The sequence below is a fragment of the Manis javanica genome, chromosome 6 (assembly GCF_040802235.1).
Source record: "Manis javanica isolate MJ-LG chromosome 6, MJ_LKY, whole genome shotgun sequence".
Classification (NCBI taxonomy): Eukaryota; Metazoa; Chordata; class Mammalia; order Pholidota; family Manidae; genus Manis; species Manis javanica.
The window spans coordinates 97,205,000-97,231,156 of record NC_133161.1 but is presented as its reverse complement, the minus strand read 5'-3'; the positions used below and the strand labels follow the sequence as shown (position 1 = coordinate 97,231,156).

Sequence of the window (26,157 nt, the reverse complement as noted above, 5' to 3'; positions counted from 1 at the left end):
TTTTAGCCATAATGGGGGATAAACAGTGTACTAACTCAAAGTTACCATATACATTGGGATTATCAATTTTCAAAAAATTAAAATATAAGGAAATGTATTTGGCTTTATAGCTTAGTTTTTCAATATGTTACAGAGCCTGAGAGTCAACACTATAAGCATGAACTGTCACATGGCAGATGGCTGTGCAGCACAGCAGACTCTCTGCCCAGACGCAACAGAGCTCACAGAAGTCACCTGGAGATGACCTTTTGTTAGAAATCATTCCCGTCTGCACCGCTGCCACTCCAACCCCATCCCTGACCTTCCCCCTGGCTCAGTTCTCTTAGGAGACATGTCCAACGGCACAGTGGAGAGAGGAAGGGCAGAAGAGAGGCTGAGAACCCTGTAGGCCACCTTGTCTGCTCGTTCCTCTGGGCATAGGAAACATGCAAAGTCCGGTTCCCAACATCAAAGGGCCATCATCAAAGCCTCTAATAAATCTGCAAAGAATTCTATATTAAGTGTACTGGGGAGAAAGGAATATGACTTATACTAAGTGTATTGGGGAAAAAGGAATGTAATTTCCTTGTGTAAATACACAGTGGAACCTGGCATTCAAGAACTTAATATTCACCTCTGACTGCTTTGAAGTAACATCAAAGAGCCATGACACACAGTGCGGGCAACCTGTCTGACTCACTGCCTAATCAGGTCCTCGATAATGGTCCTAGCTTGAGCTGTCGTAAGTTAAAAGCTCATTTCCTATAGACACACATGTGTCTGTATTGGGGTTTTGTTCTTGAAAGTCATTTTTACATCATAAAATTAGGAAACATCATAAAAAATAAATATTATTTTACAAAGTTAAGTGTGTGAAAGCAAACATGAAAAAAGACATAGCACAAACATCACTTTGGGGAGTTCTTCTGCATGGCTCGCTGGTACTGACTGAGGCTTCATGAAGTATGAGCCTGAACTGCAGAGACCACCTCTTCCTGAGAAATGCTCCTGAGGGAAGCCCTGGTAGACACTTCTTATGGAGAGGATCTTTGAATTTCTAAGGCACATGACAGACTAAAGGGGAAGGCCCAGTGCCCTCACCATGATGAGAGGGCTTTCCCTCGGGGCTCTCTAAGGCCACGTCAGCATGAACATTCTGGGGCTGCGTATGCGTGCACACTTACCTTCAAAGTGTCCCTATAGCTACCACAGTCTACTGTGTTGTAACCATCCATTTTAGCCACTGTACTAAAAAATTATCATTTGAGAAAAAAAAGTGTTTACAAAATGAATTTAACTTTCTAGCTTTCAGAAAACAACATGAAAGTTTCCAAGTTGTTTCCTTTCCCCTATATTTTTCTGTAGGAAACTAGTATTTGAAGGAATATCTTCAACTTATTTCAATGGTATTTTATCAAGGTTACTTTAGAAGTCAGCCTCCAGATTACACACTGTGTACTGCTCTTCCTTGAGCATTTCTTCATGCAATAAAAATTACTGTTATTTATTCAGTTCGTTTTTATCAGGTGTCACAGAGGGTACGCCGAAGCAGTAGTTCTCAAAATGGACCTGCAGTATCAGCATTCCCTGAGTCTTCTCTGAATCAGAAATTCTGGAGTTGGGGCCTGGCTATTTGTTTTAACATCATGTCAAAGTGGTAGAACTGCTGCCTTAAGCACCTACTTTCTGCTAGAGGGCCTCCTACAGCAGAGCTCAAGACTGGTGGGCAGTGACGAGCGAGAGGAGGCTGCCGAAGTCCAGGAGGGGAGCACTCTTCTCGGTTCTAGGGTTTCAGCACACTCAGGTCCCCTTATTCCCCAGCCTGGTCTCCCTTGGCTGATAAGTCATGTGTTCTATGTTTGAGGACCGTTTCATCTCCCCAGTCTCACCTGGACTTGATAAGGAAGCAGTCATCAGAAAATCAAAGGGATCTTAAACTTTCTACCCACAGATGCCTGAAGAAACACGCTAATACCCATAGTGGGCATTTACTGCGCATCTCCTGAGCACCCAATCTCCTTCAGAAATAGAACTAGTCTGAGAATCCCAGCCTTCCCCAATCTCAGTCCACATATGAGTTGGGATGGGAGGAGGCCTAAAGCATGTGACACTGGTGACACTGGCCTGGTGAGTCAAAGCCCCTACTTCCCTCCCCTAGCGCACTTATTAATTCCAGATTGGCTTTCGCTGGTGTGATGAGTGACTCTCAGGACTTCTAAAAGAGCTAGTAAACAGTGACAGGCTCATTGCTGCTGAGTGTGTGGACAGTGAGGCTAAAACGGCAGCAAATAACATACTAGCACCTTACTGCCATTTTGAGAAGGCAGAGCTGAGGGCTGAAGAGAAACCAACCACTGGCAATATGTGAATGAATGAAGAGTGCCATAACTGGAGTTAGAATTATCCCTGGACTTCTTGCCAATAAAATTATCTGTACCCTACTTTTAAGCTGGCCTTTTGATCACTTGAAAGCATCCTTTGTGTATTTTTCCTCCCTCCTTCCCTTCCTTCTTTAACAATTTTAAATTAGAAATTTACCTGTCTCTTATCTCTATTCTCTTTTATTTACTACTGATTAATTTTCCACAACAGTGCTATTCAGATCTTACTGCCCCCAAATCATCTGCCTCTTCATGACATTTGAAACCCTTGGAATCTGGCCTTTTCTCAACTTCACTGTCTTCTATTTCATCTCTCAATTCCAGTGACACTATTCCATTTATTTTTGCCCATACATATTATAAGTGTTCCTAACTCTTTTGAATTAACTTTCTCCTATTTTTCTCTACCTATCTGAATCCTAAACTTTTTTAAAGTTGTAGCTTAAGCCCTGTCTCCACCAGGGAGTCTTTACCTTCCCCAGCAATATCCTCTAAGCTCCAGTGTTTGGGAAATATATTACTATTTATCTTTCTATGTATACACATGTGCATAATCTCCTTGGTAAAACTACCTAGCCAGAGGAGAAAAGTAAAGACCCAACCCTTATACCCTTGTTGCCTAATAAAATAAATCTGATAAATGTTTGAATACATCACTGTTAAATATTCTACATGTGGCATGTCATTTCAGAGGAATCTCAAAATTCTAAAGTAATTCTGATCTTACCTTCAAATCAAGATGAACTACATCATGAGCATGTAAAAAGCGAACACCTTCTAAAATCTGCCTCATGAGTCTTTGAACATCATCTTCTTTAAAGGCTTCTTCTCTGTCTGCAACACACTGATTAAAGATTTCACCTCCTGCGGCACTAGAGAAGGCAGAGCACAACCGAATTATAAAGGAAAAGGACTCATTAAAAACCCCTGAAGACCCTTTCCCCAGGCCTATAGCCAAGTTTTGTTTTTAATGTATGTAAATGCATACAAAAATAACAGTTGTGTGGATTTTTAAAAAACTATAAATGGTAACTTAGGATATATTCTATGGATATTGTTCTACAACTTTTACTTAAACAAGTTTAAAGAGTCTTTCTGTGATGATTCTGTGTTTATTTACCTCATAATTTTTAACTCTTGTATCCCTGAAGAGATGAACCATAGTGTACTTAACCATTCCCCTTTGAAAGACACTGAGATTTTTTCTAGCTATTTACTGTGATGACAGTGCTCCAATGAGAAGGCACAGGAAGGTTCCTGTTTGCTCATGTGACAGCAGCTCTCAAGGGCAGATACCTGGAATTAAACTGTTGGAATGGGGGTATGTGCATTTAAAACTGTGTTAGATATAACCTATGCCCACCAAAAGAGCAGTACTGATTTAAACTTTCTTCTACCCTCTGGCCAAAGCATCTCAGTTTGTCTCTTTTTTTTCCCTCCGAAAAATTTTGCCAATGAGAAAAATCAACATTATAAAATTTCTATTTCCCTCCAGCATAAATTTCGTATTTAAACAATTCATTCTTAATATAAATGACAGCTCATATATCTCAGTTTCTTCACATATTAAAAAAAGGCTGGATTGCTTTTATAAAGTTACTATAAAATTAACATGAAACATATAACCCCAAATAGCCATGCTGCTGTCATGTAAAAGCTACTTATTAATTTCCTCATCACAATTTTAATTCTTTCATTTCTTCCTTTTGATTTTCACTTTATCCTTCCTTCTTTTTTGTTAAGGCAACCTGTTTTCCAAATTCTGTCCATATAAGGGAACACAATTTTTCACCCAAATTAGATAAGAACATATCCTAAGTTTAGCTGAAAAACTGCAGGTGATGAAAGTTAAAGAAAATAATTTGCCAATGATATTTTCATTTTGGTTAAACATATACAACTGAATTTTTATTTTATTTTGATTATAATATGAAAAAACTATATTGTGAAAGCATCAAAACAATTTTTATATAATTAACTATAAAATAGCCTTCACACATTTAAGTTGAATATATAACTGTAAGAAACAGTTACAACAAAAATAAACAGTAAATCAATTATAACCTGACAATATTATATACTATTAATATGGATTTGATGACCTGAAGCAAACTTCAGCACGAGCTGAGTCAGCTCAGCCCCAAGCAGCTGGAGATGCACTACACTGCAACACTGCAACGCCCGTCCAGAGCCCTCTGCACACACAGGCCACAGTCTGCCAGTCACACTCAGAACTGTCTATGTTCCTCAAGTGACACACAAAGAACTGCATTTTGGTTGAAAAAGTTTCTCAGTCACAGCTTATGTCTCTGGGTCTCTCAGCTCATTACTACCATTCACAAAAAAATTCAACGAAGGTCAGTTTACATAAATACAAACATTTATCTCTAAAATTTAAGAGCAATTCATTATTAGTCCTTTCTACTATAATGCTACCCATTCTTGCTTTAGCAAAAAAGGTTTCCTCTGTTTTCTCAACAGTTTAAATAGGTCACATAAGCACCTAACGTGAAGTACAAAGCTACAGTTTCTGAACATTTTCAAGGATGTACTTCAAATACAGACTATTAAAAAAAGCTGCAAACACCGGCCTTGAGTGATCAGTAAGACTTACACATCCTCTTGGTAGAGTGTGCAATCGTATTTTACCCTGCCTAAACGTACGTTTGACCCATTAATGGTAATACTAACCAATGGAACTAAGTGAAATTTACTAAAGAACAACGTGCAATGTTAAAAGCATCTGTTAAGTATGGTAACAGATAAAATAAGAATATTAACAACTACTTCACACAAAGTACCTTCCTTCACACAGAAGCTAGAGAAACACCAAGAGTTTTGCTCTGCCTTCTTTTAACTACTGCAACATTTCCACAGTTATATTATAGGATACTTATTCTACTGGGGCTTATTTTACACTACCTTAAAATCACCCAGAAATGAAGCTAATCTATATAACTTTTTACCAAAAATGTTTACAAAAAAGTTAATTCAAGAACTTTTCACAAGAAATTTGACACAAAAACTATTTTTACAAACATATTAAGAACATTTAATTTCAACTTTCTAGTGGCTCTTAAAAAGTCATTGGATGAGTACCTCTTGATCAGCATTATGCAGAGCCACATAAATAATAATCACAGGCTAAGAGTAACTGAGCTCCCCCGGCTGCCTGAACTTGGCTAGATCATAGCCCCCAACGTCAGGTGCCAAATGCCCTATTTCTATCTAAGTAGCATTTCCATTTCTACCCTGCTTGGAGGACCAATTTCAATCTTTACTCCATCACTATTCAGATTCAACAAACATTAACCAAGTATTTTAGGCCCTGTGATATGTGCTAGGGATAGAAAGATAAACTATAAATAAGTATAATCTGAGATTTCAAGTCCTAGTGGGGGAAAGAAAAATTAAAGATATTTTTAAGAATATATATGCATTGATATATATGGGTATGAAATTATATATCAAGTGATTTGACAACTTAGCAAGTGAGCAAATAATTGGAAAGGAGAAAAAAAAGTCTCAGAAAGATGACATTTATTTTGAATCTGAAGAACAGGAATCCATTAAATGAAATGGTAAGAGCATATCCCAGCAGAGTGAACACATGTATAAGGACATGTTAGTATGAAAAATACATGGTTCGGTCACAAGAGGGTGTAGCTACTTCCCCTGTCGGCCACTGACATGGCATGAAACATGCCCTCCTAGCCACAGACAATTAGAAAATGAGCAAAGTATATGAGCCAACTATTTTTAGATACTCGAACAGGCAGTTAGGGCCACGGTCCTTGAGAGGAGGGACACAAACAAGTTGAGTTTACTATCTTTTTGTCTTTCTACTTGGAGGTAATTTATGGACTACGGTCCAGAATAGGGGAGGAACCCAAGCAGAATACGGCAGCCTTGCTAAGCTGGGGAGACAGACCAGGAGTTTGGCAAGGTTAAGGCAGCTGGATTTCATAGGCAGAGTTCCAGAGAGTGGGGAGCTACAGAGATCCCCAGACATCTGCTTAGCTGTACCTTGGAGTCTTAGATAAAAATACTATATGTACATACATAGGGTGAAGCTCTGTAAGGTTGGGCAAAGAACTGCAGGGAAATTACAAACTGAACAATTTCCAGCATTCCCAGAGGACAGAATGACATATCTGAATTTTGTCCAGTTGGAGTAGAAAATCCACAACAATCATTTGGGGCAAACAGTAGACCCCACCTCCACCCCAAAAGGGTAATACCTTAGTAATAAGGCTAAAGTTACCCCTGAGTCACCCCAGTAGAACTGATCCACAATTAATTTAACTACCTGCCAAAACAAATGTCACTCTTTTTTAACAGATGATCATAAAATCCACTCAACACTGTGATACTCTACATGTATGCATCCTTACAAAAATTACTCGACATCTGAAAATGCCACAAGTTACGAACCACAACTAACAGGAAAAGAATAAAAACAGACCCAGAAAGACGGAGATGATGGAACTGGCACATGATGTATTATAAATATGCTCAAGGATTTAAAGTAAAACATGAACACAACAAGGAGAGAGATGAAGGGTATAAAAGAACTAAGTAGAACTTCTAGAAATGAAAAATAAAGTATCTAAAATGAAAACTTCACTGGGTGGGCTTTAGAGCACATTAGACACTGAAGAAGAATCAGTGAATTTTAAGATACAGTAATAGAGACCATCCGATCTGAAGCACAGAGAGAAGGGAGAAAAGACTGAATAAATCAACAGGCCTCCAGGGACCAGAGCAATAATATCAAGCAGTTTAACACACTGTAATCAAAGGAAGGAGAGGAGAGATGAGGAAACAAATGTTTTTTTCAAGTAATGGCTGACAAATTCCCAAATCTAATAAAAACTATAACCCCCAAAATCTAAGCAGCTCAATGAACTCTAAACAGGACTAACACAAAGACAACCAAGGCACATTATGCTCAAACTGCTGAAAGAGAAAAATTATAAAGACACATTTATAGGGAAGCCAGGAATTAACACAGAGGTCTTGTCATAAACAGTGCAAGACAAACGACAATACAATGCTGAAAAAACTTCATGCCTACAATGCAGGTTAAGGTTGAAGAATGACTAGCTGGAGATAAGGTGAAATAGAAGTCAGACAGTCAAGCATGGGATGAGGTCAAAACAATGTGAAAAATCCTGAGTAAGGCACAGAAGGGCTAGCATATAATGTAAAATGTCTGCTCCCAAAGTGCTCCTTCTCCACTAGAGCAAAGCAGCACAACACAGGGCTGACAGCTTTGGAATCACACACCCCTGGACTGCACCTTGGCTCTGCTACTTGCACTGTGACCTTAGGTTGTTTTGACTTTAGGCTGATTGCATCTCTGAGATTTCTTTTCTCATGCATATCTTGTTCTAAATTTATAAACAGATGACTTCAGTAAAGTTGCAGGATATACAATCAACATACCAAAATAAGTGTGTTTCCATACACCAACAATGAACTATCAGAAAAAGAAATTAAGAAAATAATCTCATTTTCAATAGTATCAAAAACAATAAAACACTTACGAATAAATTTAACCAAGAAAGTAAAAGATCTGTACACTGACAACTATAAAGACACTGATGAAAGAAATTGAAGAAGACATAAATAAATGGAAAGATATTCTGTGCTCATGGATTGGAAGAATTAATGTTGTTACAATGTCCAAAGTGATCTACAGATTCAATGCAATTCCTTTCAAAATTCCAATGTTATTTTTCACAAAGAAAAAGCAATCCTTAAGTTTGTATAGAACTATAAAAGACCCTGAAAAGTCAAAGCAATCTTGAGAAAGAACTAATCTAGGGGCATTACACTTCCTAATTTTGTAATATACAAAGCTATATAACCAAAACAGTATATGGTATTGACATTGAAAAAAGACATAGATCAATGAAGCAAAATAGGCTGGAAATAAAACCACATATATATCATCAATTAACTTACTGCAAAAAGAATTAAAATATACAATGGGGATTGGATTTTCTCTTCAATATGTTGTCTGAAAAACTGAATAGCCACAGGCCAAAGAATGAAACTGGATCCCCTACCATACGTCACACACAAAAGTCAACTCAAAATAGATTAAACACTTGAATGTAAGACCTGAAACCATTAAACTCCTAGAAGAAAACACAGACAGTCCCCTCCTTGGTATCAGTCCTGGTAATTTTTTTGGATTTGATAACAAATGTAAAAATAAGCAAGTGGGATTATATCAAATTGAAAAGCTTCTATGCAACAAAGGAAATCATTAACAAAATGAAAAGGGGGAAAATATTTGCAAATCATATTCAAAACAGATAAAGAACTTACGTAACTCAATAGCAAAAAAGAAAAAATATTACAACAATCCAATTAAAAAATGGGCAGAGGAACTGAATTTTTCCAAAGAAGACATACAGATGGCCAAAAGGGACATGAAAAGGTGCTCAACATCACTAATCATAAGGGAAATGCAAACTAAAACACAATGAAATATCATCTTACATCTGCTAGGGTGGCTACCAGCAAAAAGACAATAGACAATTGTTGACAAGGATGTGGAGAAAAGGGAACCCTCATGTACTACTGATGGGAATGTAAATTGGTACAGCCACCATGGAAAACAGAAGACAGTTTCTCAAAAAATTAAAAATAGAAATGCCGTGTGATCCAGCAATCCTACTTCTGTGTGTGTGTGTCAGAGGTATATGTACCGCCATGTTCACTGAAGCTTTATTCGTAATAGCCAAGATAAAGAAACAACCTAAGTGTCTGTCAGTAGATGAACGGACAAAAAAGATGTGGCACATATATAATGGAATATTAATAAGCCACAAGAAAGAATGTTCTGCTGTTTTCAACAACATGGTGGACCTTGAAGGCATTATGCTAACTGAATTAAGTCAGATAGAGAAAGATAAATTCTGTATGCTATCACTTATACATGGACTCTAAAAACACCAAACTCATACAGACCCGCATGGTGGTTACCAGTGGCTGACAGGAGTGTGGGGTGGAAATGGGGAGATGTTGGGCAGAGTACAAACTTCTAGTTATAAGATGAGTAAGTTCTCAGGATCTAATATAATCACAGCATATGGATTGACTGTAGTTAGTAATACTATATTATCAACTTGAAAGTTGCTAAGAGAGTAAATCTTAAATGTTCTCATCACAAAAAGAAATGGTAATTATGTGACCTGATATAGGGTAGTTAAAGCTATGGTAATCATTTTGCAGTCTATAAGTGTATCAAATCAGCATGTTGTATACCTTAAATTTACAAAATGTTTTATGTCAATTATATCTCAATAAAGTTAGAAAAAATTTTAATAAAATTTATAAATAATGCATATAAAGCATATAAATAATGTACATAATGCTCCCTGAAACACTTAGCACAGTGCCTGGAACATAGTAATACTTAGCACAGTGCCTGGAACATAGTAAATTCTTAACATTATGACTACCTCATCTATGTTACCACTGCACCTTACAAGAATTTCCAGTAAAACACCAAAATTGCTGCAATCATTTATATCTCCTCCACTATACTTCTAGCACTTGAAAGTTAGGAGCTCTGCTCTTTTCGCTTTTATATTACCAGCACCTATTAGCATCTAGTGTATGTGGCAGGTGCTTAATTGTATGAGTAACTAATCCAGTGATCATAAACCTGCCTGTTTTCAACATAACAATTTACTGATGTGGCCAAGAACTTTGGTACCTCAATGTCCAAAGTATATTTCTAAGACTTCTCCTTCAAACAAAAAGTAGAACACAAAAGTTTTTGGCCAAGTCATACTGACTTGTGATCACTGAAACAACAGAAACCTCCAAATGTTTCTAATCAAGAGAATAGGATCACCACACTTAGTTTTAGTTTTAGTTACCTAACAACAGCCTGAGAGATGCCCTAGAATGAAAGCCAAGGTCATCAGCTAAGAGGCTATTGTGAGAGTCCATGGGATAGACAATGAGAACCCAACACAGACAGGAAACAGCAAGCAGGAAGGAAAAAGGACCAACAGGGGAGACCCTCAAGTGGAAGACTTGGTAATTCATTACACAGGAGCGTTAAAGGAGATAAAGAAATGAAGGATAGATTCAGTTTCCAGCTTAGGCAATGAACTAAATGGGGATACGACTGGAAATGGGGAACAAAAGGAAAACAGGCATTAGAAAGGCAATGCAGGCATCCACACATACTGATCCTGAATTGATAACGATGTGCAGAGAAATGCAGTAGGCAGCTGGAGCCTAGGAGAAGATCTGAGGTTGGGGACAAAGACTGGGAAACAATCAGCAGGTAAACAACAGAGGAGGCCACAAAAACAGACTGTTACCACCCAGGGTATATGTGCAGAACGTAAGTGTGTGACAAGAGTAACATGAACTCTGGAGAGTGCTGATATTTATATATAAGAAAGGTAGAGTATCTGAGAGAAATTTAAAAAAAATAGGGCCATAAAAATCAAGGAAGAACATAATTTCAAAAAAGGTGTAATATCACGTGTTTAAAGACAGTAGGACCCAGAATGAATACTAACATGAGGAGATTGATTTTGGCAAACAGGCTGATGATCTCATGAAAGTTTTAGAAGAGCAGATGGCATTAGATTGAAAAGTAATTGGCGTACTGGCACATGAACAGATGAACACATCAATGAAGTAGAACAAAACTGATTCAGAGGTGGGGAAAGCTGTAAATTTAGACTATTCCTTTAAGGCCTATAGGAGGAAAGGGAAGAGAAAGGCAGGACAATAGTTTAAAAAGAGTCAAAGCTGAAAAGGAATTTTAGGATAGAAAAGACTGAAATACTGTAAGACAGAGGGAAAAGAACTATCGTAGGAACCGGGACTGAAGCTCTACAAGAGGTTAGAGAACTGACAGGAAAACAAATGTAGGCCCTAGAAAAGGGGGAAACAAAGTTGAAGAGCAGAAGCCAGCCTGTAAGCCTTCGAGTTCAGCAGTGGACTCCCTTCCTTCCGACAGACGGGAAGTGGGTGAGAAAGTAAAGATGGAGGGGTGCTGGCGGATGATGGCCTTTATTTTCTCCAGAAAGGGGAGAAAACACTAGGGATCTGGTAAGAGGTGGAAAACAGGTGACAGAGTAAGTGTACTAAATGTTTCAGTTGGTTCCTGGTGGCAGTGTTAAAAGAAGAAGATGAGAGAGCAGGTGAAGATGTACCAACCAACCCAGAGTACAGCTGAAGATGAATTCTCACACGAGTAACACCCAGCTCAGAGGCTACGCTCACAGGTCAGGGGGCAGGGGGATGTGTGAAACAGGTGAAAGCCATGAAGAGCTACAGATTTCAAACTATAAAATAAATTAGTCATAGGGATGGAAGTACAGCACAGAGAACATAAGCAATAATTTGTAATATCTTGGTATGGTATCAGGGGTGATAGCTACACTTACTGTGGTGAGCATTTAGTAATGTATGTACTTATCGAATTACATGTTGTACACCGGAAACCAACATAACATTGTGTATCAACTATATTCCAATTAAAATAAAAAGGCGATGCATGTCCTCCCATGAAGGAGCAGCAGGCTGGGCACACAGCATGCGCCCAGGGTTTCAAACCGGCAAAACAAGTTGCAGAGGAAGAAGGAAATGTGAGGTGATGGTAAGAGATAGGTTGAAATAACTACTAAATATGAGAAGGTAATGAAAAGAAGGAAAAGAGTCAGGAGTTGGCAGAAAGACTGGAAGAACCGAGAGGAGTTAAGGATTAAAGGCTGAAGGGCAGATTTCGTGAGAATGGGGGGATGAGGTCTTGGTCAGAATATTTCAGAGGGTCTTTTCTAGATGAATTTCCAATTCTGCCCTCATTCTCTCCAAAACAAACTGGAAACCCAAAACCTAGGTAAGCAAGGGGCTTATTTATGAGATTCCTAAAACAACCTTTTTTTTTTCCAATTAAAAAACAACTTTACTGAGATGATAATTCACATATACTACATTCCTTAACCATTCTATCATTTTTGGCTAATTCTACTATTATAATTAAAAATATATTGTGGAAAAGAGTTTTATGCTTCTTACTGTCCACATTTCACTGTTTCTTTAGAAGGCATTCCTGCAAATGAAATTACGGAATCAGTATATGAATCCAGTGCTCTTGAATAAGACACTTACTATTTTAGCCATCCAGACCTTTCCCTCTATAAACTTTTAAATAAAAACAAGACACACATTATTTTGTAATATGTTTTTTCTTTTTAACAATATTTTAAAGTATCCTTCTACGGCAATATATTTATGTCTAGCTTATCTTTTTAAAAGACTGCATAGTAATCCATTTTATGGACATTATCACTTCTTTAAACAACCCTTTACATATTAAACATTTATATTGTTTTTTTGTTATATAAGTAATGTTACACTGGACATTTCTGTAATATATCTTTGCGCAACTACCTGATTATTTCCTTGTGAAAAAAATACATAAGTAAAAGTGCTGGGTTAAAGAGTATATATATTTTTCCAGCCTTTAATCCATGCTCCAGACCTGCCTCCAACACACTGCCCCCCAATCAACAGTCTCACCTGTACTGTAGATCAAGCATATGGTTCAACCCATGAATTTCACTTTTCTTAATAAAATTTGCCAATCTTAAAAGGAGAAACTGACAACTTACATTTTAATATATAATTATAAGAATCAATATTTTTCATGTATGTATAGGCCATTTACATATGTTTGTGTGGAATTTCTCTTCATAGGCTCTGCCCATTTTTTTTTAAACTGGGAAGTTCATATTTTTGAGTATATGTGTAAGATCCAGTTATAAAGAAGTTCCTAATCATTTTGGGTGAATACATAGAACTATTTTTCCTTGAGTTTGTCTTTTCATTTTTTGTTTATTGATGTATTAAAAGTTTTAATGTGTTCAAATCTATCAATCTTTTTCTTTGATAGGAGAGGCAGAGAGGAAAACAGGATTTCTTAAGAAGAAAACACTGCCCATCTTTTTCTGAAGCTGTTTGCTATGCTGTCCCTACTTAATTAATTACTCCAATTGAAAACTGCATGAATCAAACAATTGTTTCTGAAAGAAAGGAGATTATTAACTCATACTATATGAACATGTAAGGGATTATACAATGCCTTTTATTTTAATATTACCTTGGTATTACTTACCAAGTTCTTAAGAATGTCTCTAATAAGAATAAGAGTGCTTTACCCTATTATCAGAAGAATTTCATCAAAAAATGAAAATGAAAAACCTACAGTACCCTTGCACATTTGGAAAATATCAAATTAATAAGAGGAACACATTAAAACGTTCTGAAAAATGTTCAGACTTCCAGAGAACCAGGCTCTGCCGCATTAGCACTCATGAGTGGCATCCTGTAAAGAAAGTGTGGATTATCAGAGAAACTCAGTCTAAGGAAGACAATACTCACTATTCCAAAACTAAGATCATTTCTGATGGAGTCTCATAGACTTCATGTAAATTAATGACCCAGGGACTGTCCTGTGCTAGTTCAAGTACAGCAATCTCATGGATTATTTCCATCCGACAATCTTGGCCTTTTCTTCTTTTTCTCATGAACTTTGCTGCAAATTCTTTCCCAGAATCTTTCTTTATACATTTTCTCACCACTGCGAATTTCCCCCTAGAATTAAACAAAAACATTCACTGTTAAAGTTTAACAACTTCCAGAGATGACAAACTCTTAATTCTCATCAGTAGATATGCAAAACTTAGGTCGTATTCAATCACAGAAATAGCAATATTACTTAGGAATTTAATAGGATATGTCTACAACCAAGTAAAATGTAATTTGTAAACCTGCAAAATTCATTCTTCTTAATAGATAATAACCAAATACTAAAGTCAGTATTTTTTAATTATGTATACAAGTAACTTAATTTTTTGCACATTTATAAAAACGACTGAAATTTTTAAAAAAGGCATTTGACCTTTTAAAAGAAACTGGCTATCAGAATTCAGAAAGCCTAAAATGATGTCACTGTCACTAACTTACTCTAAAAAAACACTATTGTTTCCCAAAATTATAAAAGTTAGGGATCTCATTTATAGGCTATTAACTACAAATTATAAAAGTTAGGGATCTCATTTATATGCTATTAACTACAATGTCAACTGGGAATGTCTAGTTTTCCTATAAAGATAGCTATAACAAGCCTTGTTTTGATACACTACACTACCATTTGTTATTAAACTATAAGTAGTCACAAAGGGGAATCGGTATAGCATATTAAGGGCATGAGCTCTGGAATTAGACAGACAAGGGCTTGAATCCCACAAATGGCTCTGTCACTCACTTGATACATAACTTTGGGTGATTTATTTAACTTTCTGAAGTCTCATTTTCCTTAACTGTAGAAGAGGACACAAAGGGAATCTACTTCACAGGGTTTAGTGTGAATTAAATTATATAATACCTATCAGTTGCTTAGCATGTATTTGCCACACTCCTGGTGTTCAATAAAATAATATTAATCACACAAATCATTAAGTTGTGACTGTCATCACCCATAAATACCCAACCCCTAAGTTGAAAGGCAACTTAGTTTTTTGACCTAATGCCCAATATCAGTGTCTTCTTTCAGACTGTGAAGTAGTTTCTTCTACCCTGAACACCTTATTACTTTAATAAAGTTTTCATTACAAGCCTAAACCTAACTTCAAGTGAAGGGCTATAGTTGGGGTCTTTTGCCAAGCAGTACAGAAAGACCCACTCTCTCTTCCTCATGAAGTTCTTCAGGTATGGAAACAGCTAACACGATCTGTTAACGGCCACTACCTTCTTCAATTTTCGATCATTCCTCACCCCCGTAAGGCTTTTAGGCCTCCTCACTGTTACGGCTCATCAGAACTATTGGTCAAATGTGCCAACCAAATCTGAGGCAACTACTCCAAGTATAATCTGCTCCAAGGGTTACATGGTTACTATTTTGTTTATCTTGGCACAATACAACCTTATATTGCCTTTTAAAAAACTTGACAGGTTTTTCATATTTCACATTGCACTGGTAAATAAACTACCTGGATCTTTCCCTCTTGAATTTTTTCAAGCCAGTGTCCTTACATAATATTTTTAAAATATTTTTTAAAAAATTAAATGCAAGTCTTTAATTTGCTCTATTAAATTCCAATGTTTTGATCCAGCATTGCAGACTACTGATGTAATTTTGAGTACTAATCCTTCCTTCCTAGCTACTGTTGACCACAAGTACAATTTTCATGCCCTCTATATTTATTACCATCAGTATTAAAAATGTTAAATGACAAATCCCTAATCATAGCCCAACAGCTGTTCAATTAGGTAACATCCATCTAACAGCACCCTTATTCAAAGTCCTTTTTGTTCACAGAAATGTGAAAAGACTTCTGCAGACACTGGGGACATTAAACCATAAACATATTCATCACAGACTAATACCTCCTTTTATTTTACCCCACAAAATCACTAGGCTAACGTCAGCAAATTTTAAGAGGTTCTTAATGACCTTTGGATTCTTTTGAGAAATAAAAATTATAATATTTTTAATCTATATGTTAGAAGTTTCAAAAGAGAAATAGAGAAAGTTTAATTGGTAAAAAACTAAACAACATCCAACATATAATTGACAGCATGTCACCTGTAAATTAGAAATGACTCAGTTGAATTGCTCTCAAAGTACTCCCACATCAAAGACGCAAATGTTTATTGTTACCACACCTCAAATTCCAGGCCATAAAGTACCTTGCACTAAGTAATATACTACTTATCTGGCCTGAATGTATATTTCTGAAGACTAGATAGAAGGACAAGTGAGAAATGGATTCATACACATCACTAACCTACAAATTCTGGAAACCCTTGTTAGGGAAGAGCCATCACTACATTCAGAGACCAGAGGGAAGAACCTGCAGTTAATGCAACAGCTGCAGGCATGATCCATTTTTCTGGGTCACCAGGAAGTTTCCCATGGCTCTCCTCTCACACCACTGACCGCCCTTGAGGTCTCCTTTGTTTTTATGGAAGCATTCCCCACAGTTTTAGGCTTACTTTTTCCTTGCACATATCATGCTGCATACTGGGAATCGGCAAACATCTGCAATGTGCCAGAAAGTATTTTCAACTTTGCTGGCCAGATGGTCTCTGTCACTACTAAAGTCGGACGCTGTAGTGTGAAAGCAGCTATAGACAACAGATAAATGAATGGGTTTCAGAAAGCCTTTATGGACACTGGAGGTTGAATTTCATGTAATTTCCAGATCATTAAATAGTACTCTTTTGATTTTTTCAACCATTTAAAAACATAAAAATCATTCTATATAGCTTATGAGCCTTACAAAAATAGGTGGCCAGCAGCTGTTTGTCAAGCCCTACACTACCGCATGCTGAAGCCAATTCTGCCATCATTCTGATTCTGCATATCTCTGAAGCTGAGAGAAAGATAGCGGATCATAATGGCTTGAGGAAACATGTACCGCTTGCCTGTCAAATGACTGGTGCAACAGAAGGGGAACCCTTAGAGTCCTCAAGGAGTAGGAAGGACATCGAGATTTCTGGGAACTGTTCTTTCTGTAAAGCCACACAGTACACAGAAAGGTGAGATTCAGCATTCAAAGTGTGGAGTACTAGTGAACACTGAATTACACTGTCACAGTGTCTCTAAATTTCACACCCCAAAGGGCTCTAATATGCATGATTTCCTACAGCTTCATGGTAAAACTGATTAGCATCTCAACCCTTAACTTGAGATTACTGAGGCCTTTACAAAGCATAAAATAAATGTTTCTCTGACTTTTGGGGCCACAGTTATATATAGACAGGAGGCCAATGAGATTCAAAAGTCCTAAGATGTTTGCGGCATCTTAATTCTTTGTTGACTTACCAAAATTCTTCCTAAACCATATAGTTGTTACAATTTTCTAGGCTCTTCATTCACTTCACAAACAGGTACAGCTCACTACTATACATTAGACTCAGAACTCAAGTTTTCATTATACATTTTTTTGGGGGAACATCAATAATTAATATATTTCAGAACTACTTAATGATAACATATTCCGGCCTGGTAGGGAGGGAATGATACTTAAACAATTATAACAAGAGGAAGTGACACTTGAGTTAGACCCACTAGTCTAAGCTTCTTAAGAATAGGGGTGGGTTTCAGAGAAGACAAGTAGTGACTCTATAGCATCTTACTATGCTGATGGACAGTGACTGTAATGGGGTATGTGGTGGAGACGTGGTAATAGGGCAGAATGTAGTAACCACAATGTTGCTCATGTGAAACCTTCATAAGATTGTATATCAATGACAGCTTAATAAAAAACTTACAAAAAAGAATAGGGGTGGGTTTTATTTATCTTTGCATTACCAGTGCCTACCTGGAAGGCAGGGTGAGCATCTTTAGGTAGGTGTGACATGCTAAGGAGTTTGGGCTCTCTCAGGGTAAAAATGGGCACCTATTAGAATTTTTTAAATAAGACAGTTATTTAAAAAAGAAATTTCTGATAGTGTGGTAAAGAGCATACCATCAAGTATTAACTAGACACTAAGGAAGCCAATAAAATAATTCAAGGTATGTGTGTGAACTAAAGTAGCAGAAGTGGAGGCTGGGAAGAGAGAATGCATTTAAAAGATTTTCAAGGTCAAGATTCATTAGCACTCTCTGACCAGCTGAGCTGCAGGGAGGGAAGAAGAGGAAGGTGGAAGGGAGGATGACTTGTAGATTTTTAACATGAGTACTGGGTAAATGTGGTACCATCAACTGAGAGAAGGATGACTCAACAGCTTTGGCAGGGGAATGCGGAGTGGGTAATGTGTTAGGTTTGGTAGGACAAGTTTGAGATTCCTTTCTCTGTAAAAAGAATTTCATTTTACTGGATTCCAAATGTAAGTTCTAGTGTTGTGTTACAGACAAAGGTGGAAAGACAATAGCTTATCAGGTTCAGACAAAGATAAAAAAGTGTAGCTGCTCCTGTGAGTGGTATAGAGAGAAAGCAAAATGAAAGTGATCTCCAAGGTTCTAGGTCTAGTGCCATGCTAGATTACAATAAAGTGCTTTGTTCATACCTGTACTATGTTATTTAAATTGGTCTGACATATTATAATTTGCTGCACTATGACTGTCTCCCTACCTAGGCTATGAGGTCCAAGGACTTACCATTCATCTTTGTATCTCCATGATATCCTGCACATGTCAGGTACATAAACAGGGCGTCAGTACCCTGAATATATGTATTATTTTTGTTATTTTGTAAAATAAAAATTCTATGGCAACTTAACCTCATAGAGGTTAGTATTTCAGCCACATTGGACTACCTGCCATTCTCTCTTTGACTGACTTTCTCTGCCACTGTACTTATTTACTGCCAATGGTGGAGTATCTTTCATAGCTGCTACTGAAATTCCATCCATTCTTTAAGGCTCAGCACAAATGTTATTTTCCCCATAAGGTTTTCCCATGTGCCATGTTATCTTGCCACTAAAGGGAATAGTGACTGATTTCTTACATTTAGGAGTAATTTCCAGAGTGTAGCAAAGTGCTTTATGTGTTTAATATGTAAGTACAATATTTGCTTACTAGCATTGGGGTACTTTATTTACATAGCATGTATGTAAAGAAGTTTCACTCAAGCAAGACCTAGAGTAGATTCTGTCTTCCTTGCCTCTGAAAGCAAAACAAAAACAAAATATCTGTTGACTCTAAGTATAAAAAACCAATGAGGCCATCAGATGAGTTATCAGCATGAGTGACAAGTACAGGCAAGGTTTTAAGTATCAGACTCAGTTTAAAATTCTGGCTAGGAACTACAATCTTGGGCAATTTACTCAACCTTTCTGAGCGTTAGATTCTTCATCTGTCAAATGAGGTTGATGGCATTTACCTTGCAGGGCAGGTAGTAAAGACTAAACAAAATTACATTTCAAAAGTGTGTAGCATTTGCTAAATGATCAGTCATCAGTAGCTACTGGTTACTGTTTGAGGCATAATTTAAGATCTATGATAATAACAATAATTTGTAAAAAATAATCATAGAATGGAAGATCTGTGGAGATGGTGTAATCTGAACCCTCTACCTGATGCATAAATTCCTTCAATAAATCCAGTTCCTTCTTCCTTACTTGAATAGGTAAACCAAAGACAATAAGCTACTAAGTAGTTTCTAATACACTTGGTACAATAATCAGATTTTATACAATCTTGTAACTTATACTTTTGTAAGGAGGCTGAAATTCATTAAATTCTTAAGTTTTATTTTAAATTAAGATTTTAATTTTAACATTATAAGGTCCAATTTTTCAAAATTAAAACAGTTGACTTAATGAGGTATCTGCCTTAGAGCAGAGCCACTTCCTAAGCAACACCTGCTGCTGAAACACAAACATAGGCAAATTTTTTTATTCATCCAAATATCAGATTACCCAAAATTGTTTGTAAACATCATTCAGACTAATAGCCAGCTACCAAGAAATATTAAATAATATTTGTCCTAAAATATGGCAATTTCTACATGGGTATTATTTTAAAAGGGTCTCTATTTCTTAAGAAACTATTCCTTACAATTTATGACAAATGTTTAAGTAGTTAAAAGGTACAAAACCTGAAGCCATTATTTATGGCTATGAATCTAAGCAAAGAACACACAGTTCCTGAAGATGCCCACCCTTCCATCCCCTTCAGCTTACACACTCTTATTCTCTAATAAAAACCCTTCCTTGTTCCTGTTCCTTCTAACTGCTCTGAGGAGAATGAGACAGGACATCCCTATCTACCATAAGGCCCAGCTGGGGGAGCAACTGTATGGCACTGAAGCTTGGTAGAGTTTGTTACAATCTGCAATTTATTAACATGCCCTCACATAAAAACTATGGGAATTTGCTTTAGCTATAAGACAGATTACAAATAATTCTTTGAGAAAAAAATCGGTGGCATAATGGAAGTGATTTCAAAGGTGACGTTCCAGCTCAGTCTTCTCCCACAAGACTGTCTCTGTCTTGTTTTTCTCATCCGAGAAATGAGCTCATCCAAACATACTGGGACAGGAATTCAGGGAGACAACACAGGTGACACACAGGTAAAACTGTACAGCCCTACACATTTAGCAAGTACCTGTTCCATACAGAATTCATACTGACATCTTTTTTCCCCACAGGAAAATTCAACTATGAGTATGTGATAAAAAAAAAAGTCCTCTTGCCTTTACAAATCTTCTCTTCTTAATATAAAATGTACAAGTACATCAAAAATATTAAAGCTGAGGCCTAGATAATGAAAACACAAGTAAGGCACATGATCTGATGTGAAATTAGCATAATTTTAAATTCCTAGAAACATCTGTTTCTACCCTATCAATAAACTCCAGGGAAATTAACATTATGAAAAAATTCTCAGGACTCAACATCTTATCTCCTGAGCCTCACAGTCATTAACATGGTTTACACTGGCACATACCCTGACTCAAAGAAAGGTAGCAGGCCTTAGGGATAACAAGTCACTCTTCAAGCAATAAAAGAAAATTTTACATGATGTATTTATCCACATTTGGGTTGCATGGACTCTGCTGGGGTCGTAAAGAATGGAACATTTCTTAAAATAACATCAATCACACCCTGTCATCACCGTGGAACCAAAACTGACCATTTAAAAAATTCTCTTCAAACAACTGTTTCACTGAAAGCTTTATATTTCTGTAAGATAAAATAATGGTGACTCCTGAAAAAACTGAATTTCTGTGTTTGAACAGTTAGCTCTTCACACCTCTTCAACATTTGCAACTTGGTCAAAGGCAACAGAATAAAATGAATAGGTCATGTTTTTCCCATTATATTATTAAAATATAACATGGGTAATTATATAAGTTCTGTATCAGCATGAGGTCAATTACCTCCATTAGAAATGCAAAAAGAGTTAACAGCTGGAAAAAGACAATTTTTCTATCTTACTACAGTAAAGATTATGTATAAACATATTCAATTATGGCAAAACCATAACATACAGACAAAATTTATGAACCTCAAACAAAGACTGCTAACAACACAAAAAAGTGAGACATCTAAACAGTTCTTGTGTCTTTTGCAATGAGATTTCATCATTTTTGCCAGAGAGAAGTGTGTTTTGAGGTTGTGCAGGTTTTGGTATTTTTGCTTTTTGGTTACATTTACTGTGACACAATGAATCACATTTATTGAGTGCTCTCCCTAAGTTAAGCACAGCCTTAATTCTATGGATGTGTTTTGATTCTCTCAGCAATTCTAGAGGCAATCAAAGGTTAGGTAAATTACCCAAATACACATGCCCAATAAGCAGAGAGCCAAGGTTCGGTCACAGACTGTCTCCAAAGCCCCTGTGCCTAACCACTGCATTAAACTCTGCCATGAAAAAGGGAACCACAAAAAAACAAATACATTAATTTCATCTTTCAGTTTTAAGCTCTTGTATCAAGTACCTACCTAATTGCAAGGTTTCAGTGCTTCAGGAATCATTACTTTTGTAAAGAAATTTACATAAGAAAAGATATGTAAATGTCATAACCTTAAAACAGAAACCTTATAGGCAAGTGAATTTTATAAAACAGGTTAAAAACAAAAGCTGAAAGGAACATTCCTGAAGGAATCAGCATCACGACACCTGGTGGGTGGTACAAGTCATTTTTTTCAGATTAAATCACTTGTTATAAAGTCTACAAGACAGTGCTTGCCACCGGAAGGCATTTCGGTGTTATAATACCAGTTTTCCTCTTGTGGAATGAAGCCAGACAACTCAAATAATAGAAAGTCTCAGCTTCCATTCTTCAAGAAATCAGGGTTACTTCAGAATGTCTGGAATTTCAACGAATTCGAATACCCAGCTGAGTCAGTAGCTCTCTCCATCTTTTGTCATACTTCACAGCGTGTGTAAATCCACGTAATTAGGGCCTATCACAGTGAAGTAAACCCTGCTCCTGAAAGATGTTTTTCCTTTTGTAAACATTTGAAATAAGAAATTTTTAACATGGGTCCCCTTCAAAAAAGAGCTATTTCTAAAAGTTACCTTATTATCTGTAAAGCAGTGCATTTTAAACGTTTTTTGTAACCAATGTTACAAGACCCTCCTTTTCCAAGAGCCTGTCATAATGGTGAGGGCCTTTCCTAATTACAACATGGTGCAATTTTGCAACCATGACAAATGTTTGCAACGCTGACACTTACTGAAGTCTAGGTGCCAGGCCCAGTGGCATGAGCTTTACAGGCACTGACTCTTCCCGACACCCTTATGAGGGAGACAATGTCTTTCCACTGATTTAATGGGTGAGACGCGTGAGGCTGGGGAGCCTAAGGCGTCCACCCAAAGGCACGCATAGCACACATGGCCAGGACAGGAACTCAGATCTGACCCAAAGCCAGCGCTTCTCACGACTTCTCCAATCTGTTCTCAAGGTAAAGGGGAGTCAGTCCGTCCCCAAACCCCCATCACTACCTCACCTTTCTTCAACATTCAAAAACGTAAAGTGTCCAAACAGCCTTAGCCTCTTACTATTTAAAATAAAACAACAAAAAACCAAGTAGTAAGGCACCCTATCTCTACAAGAGTTGGCGAGAGGAGAAGACAAGGGCCGGCCCAGAGCGGGTAGAAAGGGAAAGAGGGCCAAGGGCACAGAGCTCGGAAATGAAACCAACTGAACCGAAGGTACCAGGACTTAACACACTTCAGTGCTAAAATAGCACAAAACCAAGAACCCGAAATGAAATCAGCAGAAGGCTGACAGTTCACACCGCGCGGGTGCAGAGAAAGCTGTCACGCTGATGTTATCTTTTATTACCGCCACAGGAGACCGAAGAATCCACAGTTTAAGGTAAAAACAAGCTGACTCTTAACCTCGGGTTTTCCTGCAGACTCGCTGTCGCGGGCTCCCACGAGCAGGGCGGCTCGCACGCCCCTGCCCCTACGGGACCGCGAGAACCGCGGGCCGCTGCAACGGAGGGGGTCTCGCTTTGGGTAACTGCCCTCGGGGGCTTCGCCCCACACGCTCGCGGAGCACCGCGCCGACTCCGGCGCGGATCAGCTGCCGCCCGCCCCCAACTTTGTGCCAAGTCACAGCGCGCGCTATCGGCCCCGCGCCGCCGCCAGCGCGCCCGCCCGCCTCACCTGCCCAGCTCCCGGCCCGGGCTCAGGCTGTAGCCGTCCTGGAAGGGCTCGGGGCGCACGGCGGCGCGGATCTCCGTCAGCAGCCCGCGGGCCGGGGGCGGGAGCGGCGGCCGGCGCGGCGCGCTCAGACCCCGGCCTGAGCCTGAGGCCGCGGCCGAGGAGGAGCCGCCGCCTCCTGGCTTCTCCGGGGGCACCATGGTGCTCGGGCGCGCCTCCTTTCCGGTCCCCCGGCTCGCTCCGAGCTGCAGGCGGGTAACGGTCCCGCCTCCTGGAGCTCCGTGCGGGAGCTCTAAACCTCCAGCCTCTGGCTCTTCCCCTCGCCGCGCTCAGACTGCGGCATCCGGTCGCGCAACTGCGGACCCGCCCCGCGGCCCGCCCCCGGTCCCGGCCCCGCCTCTTCGCTGAACGCCCGCGGGGCCCCGACAGCCGGTGCCCCGTGCGCACCCTCTGCAGTCGAAGGAAGGAAGGTGCAGCCTAGGGGCCCGCCCAGGCGTCCTGGAGGCCAGGAGGCTCCCTCCACACTTCCCGCCTAGGCCAGCTGTGTCATCAGCTGTGCACCTGTTGAGCATCTGAGTTCCAAAATCTGAGCTTCTGTTAGTGAAAGGCATACGAAAAGTCAGAGGTTTATGATCCACTTTCCCTTGGGCCGGTGGGGAGGCATGGTGATATTCTGGTGCCCGCTCCGTACAGCACGTGGGAGGTGCCTCCAGCAGTTGGTTCCTTTTTGCACCGGGGGGGCAGCTCTGGAGGCAGGAGTTAGGTAAATATTATTAAGCTCTCACACCAGCCCTATGAAATTCTTCCTGTCTCCATTCTTCCTATATTTAACTTTCAAGGTGCTCTCATCTAGTATTTTTTTAATTATTGATTTATGATTGACTACAATATTATATTAGCTTCAAGTGTACAAATAATAATCCCATATTTTATACATTATGAAATGATCACCATGATAAGCCTAGTTACCATCTGTCACTAACAAAATTATTATAATATTATTGACCATATTCCCTATGCTGTACATCACCTCCTCATGACTTATTTCATTTATAACTGGAAGTTTTTACCTCTTAATCCCCTTCACCTACTTCACCTGTCCCCCCAGATCCCTCCTTGCAGGCGGTTGGTTCTCTGTATCAGTAAGTTTGCTTCTGATTTTTGCTTCTTCATTTGTTCTTTAGAGTCCACATATAAGAAAAATGGCTTTGTTTCAAAGAAACTAAGAAACCAATGGTGTAAGGACGTTAGGGATGACTTCATGATCACAGCATTTACTAAGTCATGAAGGAATGAGATTTAATGAGACAAATGAGAATACAAGAAAATGCCCATCAGTTTCCATTTTTTTGTATTTGTCCTTCTCTGTCTTACTTATTTCACTTAGCAGCATAATACCCTCTTGGCCCATCTATTTTGTCACAGATGGCAATATATATATGATTCACCTGTCCATGAACACTTAGGTTGTGTCCATATCGTGGCTATTGTAAATAATGCTGCAGTAAACGTGGGGGTGCATGTATCTTTTCAAGTTAGTGTTTTCATTTCCTTTGAGTAAACACCCAGAAGCAAATTGTTGGATCCACAGTAACTGTACCGCTTTATATTCCCACTGACAGTGCACAGGGTTCCTTTTTCTTTACTCTTTGTCAACACTTGTTATTTCTTGTCTTTTTTAATAGTATGAGGTGATATCTTGTTGTAGTTTTGATTTGCATTTCCCTGATGATTAGTGATGTTGAGCATCTTTTCATGTGTCTGTTGGTCATCTGTATGTCTATTCAGGTCCTCCACTCATTTTTAAATAGGGTTATTTGTTTTTTGATATTGAGTTGTACAAGTTATACACATTTTATGCACATTCTTTATATATTTTGGGTATCAACTCCTTATCAGATATAGCATTTGAAAGCATCTTTTCTCACTCAGTACGCTGCCTTTTCATTTTGCTGAGGGTTTCTTTTTCTGTGCAAAAACTTTTTAGTTTGATGTACTTCCATTTGTTTATTTTTGCTTTTGTTGCCCTGCCTGAGGAGACATATCCAAAAAAAATATTAAGATGGATGTCAAATTGCTTACTACCTATGTTTTCTTCAAGCAGTTTTATGGCTTCAGGTCTTTTTGAGTTACATAATGGTTTTTAGTCCTTAATCCATTTTTAATTTATTTTTTGTATATGGTATAAGTGGTCCAGTTTCATTCTTTTGCATGTAGTTGACCAGTTTTCCCAGCACCTTTTATTAAAGAGACTGTCTTTCCCCATTGTATGTTTTTGCTCCCTTTGTGATAAATTCACTGAGAATATAAGCATAGGTTTTATTTCTGGGCTGTCTATTATGATGCATTCTTCTGTGTTTGTTTTTGTGCCAGTACCACACTGTTTTGATTACTTTAGCTTTGTAGGATTGTTTAAAATCTGGGCACTTGATACCTCCTGCTTTGCTCTTCTTTCTTGAGATTACCTTCAGTATTCAGGGTTTGTTGTGGCTTCATACAAAGACTAGGGTTCTTTGTTCTACTTCTATTAAAAATGCCATTGGTATTTTGAAAAGGATTCCATAATCTGAAGATTGCTTTGGATAGTATGAAAATTTTAATAACATTAAATCTTCCAATCATGAGCACAGAATGTCTTTCTGTTTATTTGTGTTGTCTTCAATTTCTTTAATCAAATCT

At 38.3% G+C, this 26,157-nt stretch overlaps 1 protein-coding gene across 2 annotated transcripts in view; it reads right to left on the bottom strand.

Annotated features, from left to right (window-relative positions):
* The window catches only part of STK17A (serine/threonine kinase 17a), a 35,051-nt gene extending 11,225 nt beyond the window's left edge, over positions 1-23,826 (bottom strand). Inside the window, exons 1-3 of one of the 2 annotated variants that reach the window (XM_037003124.2) lie at positions 23,482-23,826; positions 13,791-14,003; positions 3,088-3,232 (exon numbers count right to left, since the gene is read on the bottom strand). In XM_037003124.2, the coding sequence (XP_036859019.1) occupies positions 3,088-3,232; positions 13,791-14,003; positions 23,482-23,678 (555 nt within the window). In that variant the 5' untranslated portion in view covers positions 23,679-23,826. The remainder of the gene's footprint in view (positions 1-3,087; positions 3,233-13,790; positions 14,004-23,481) is intronic. The other variant, XM_037003123.2, reaches the window with a different exon arrangement.
* Between the last annotated feature and the right edge of the window lie 2,331 nt (positions 23,827-26,157).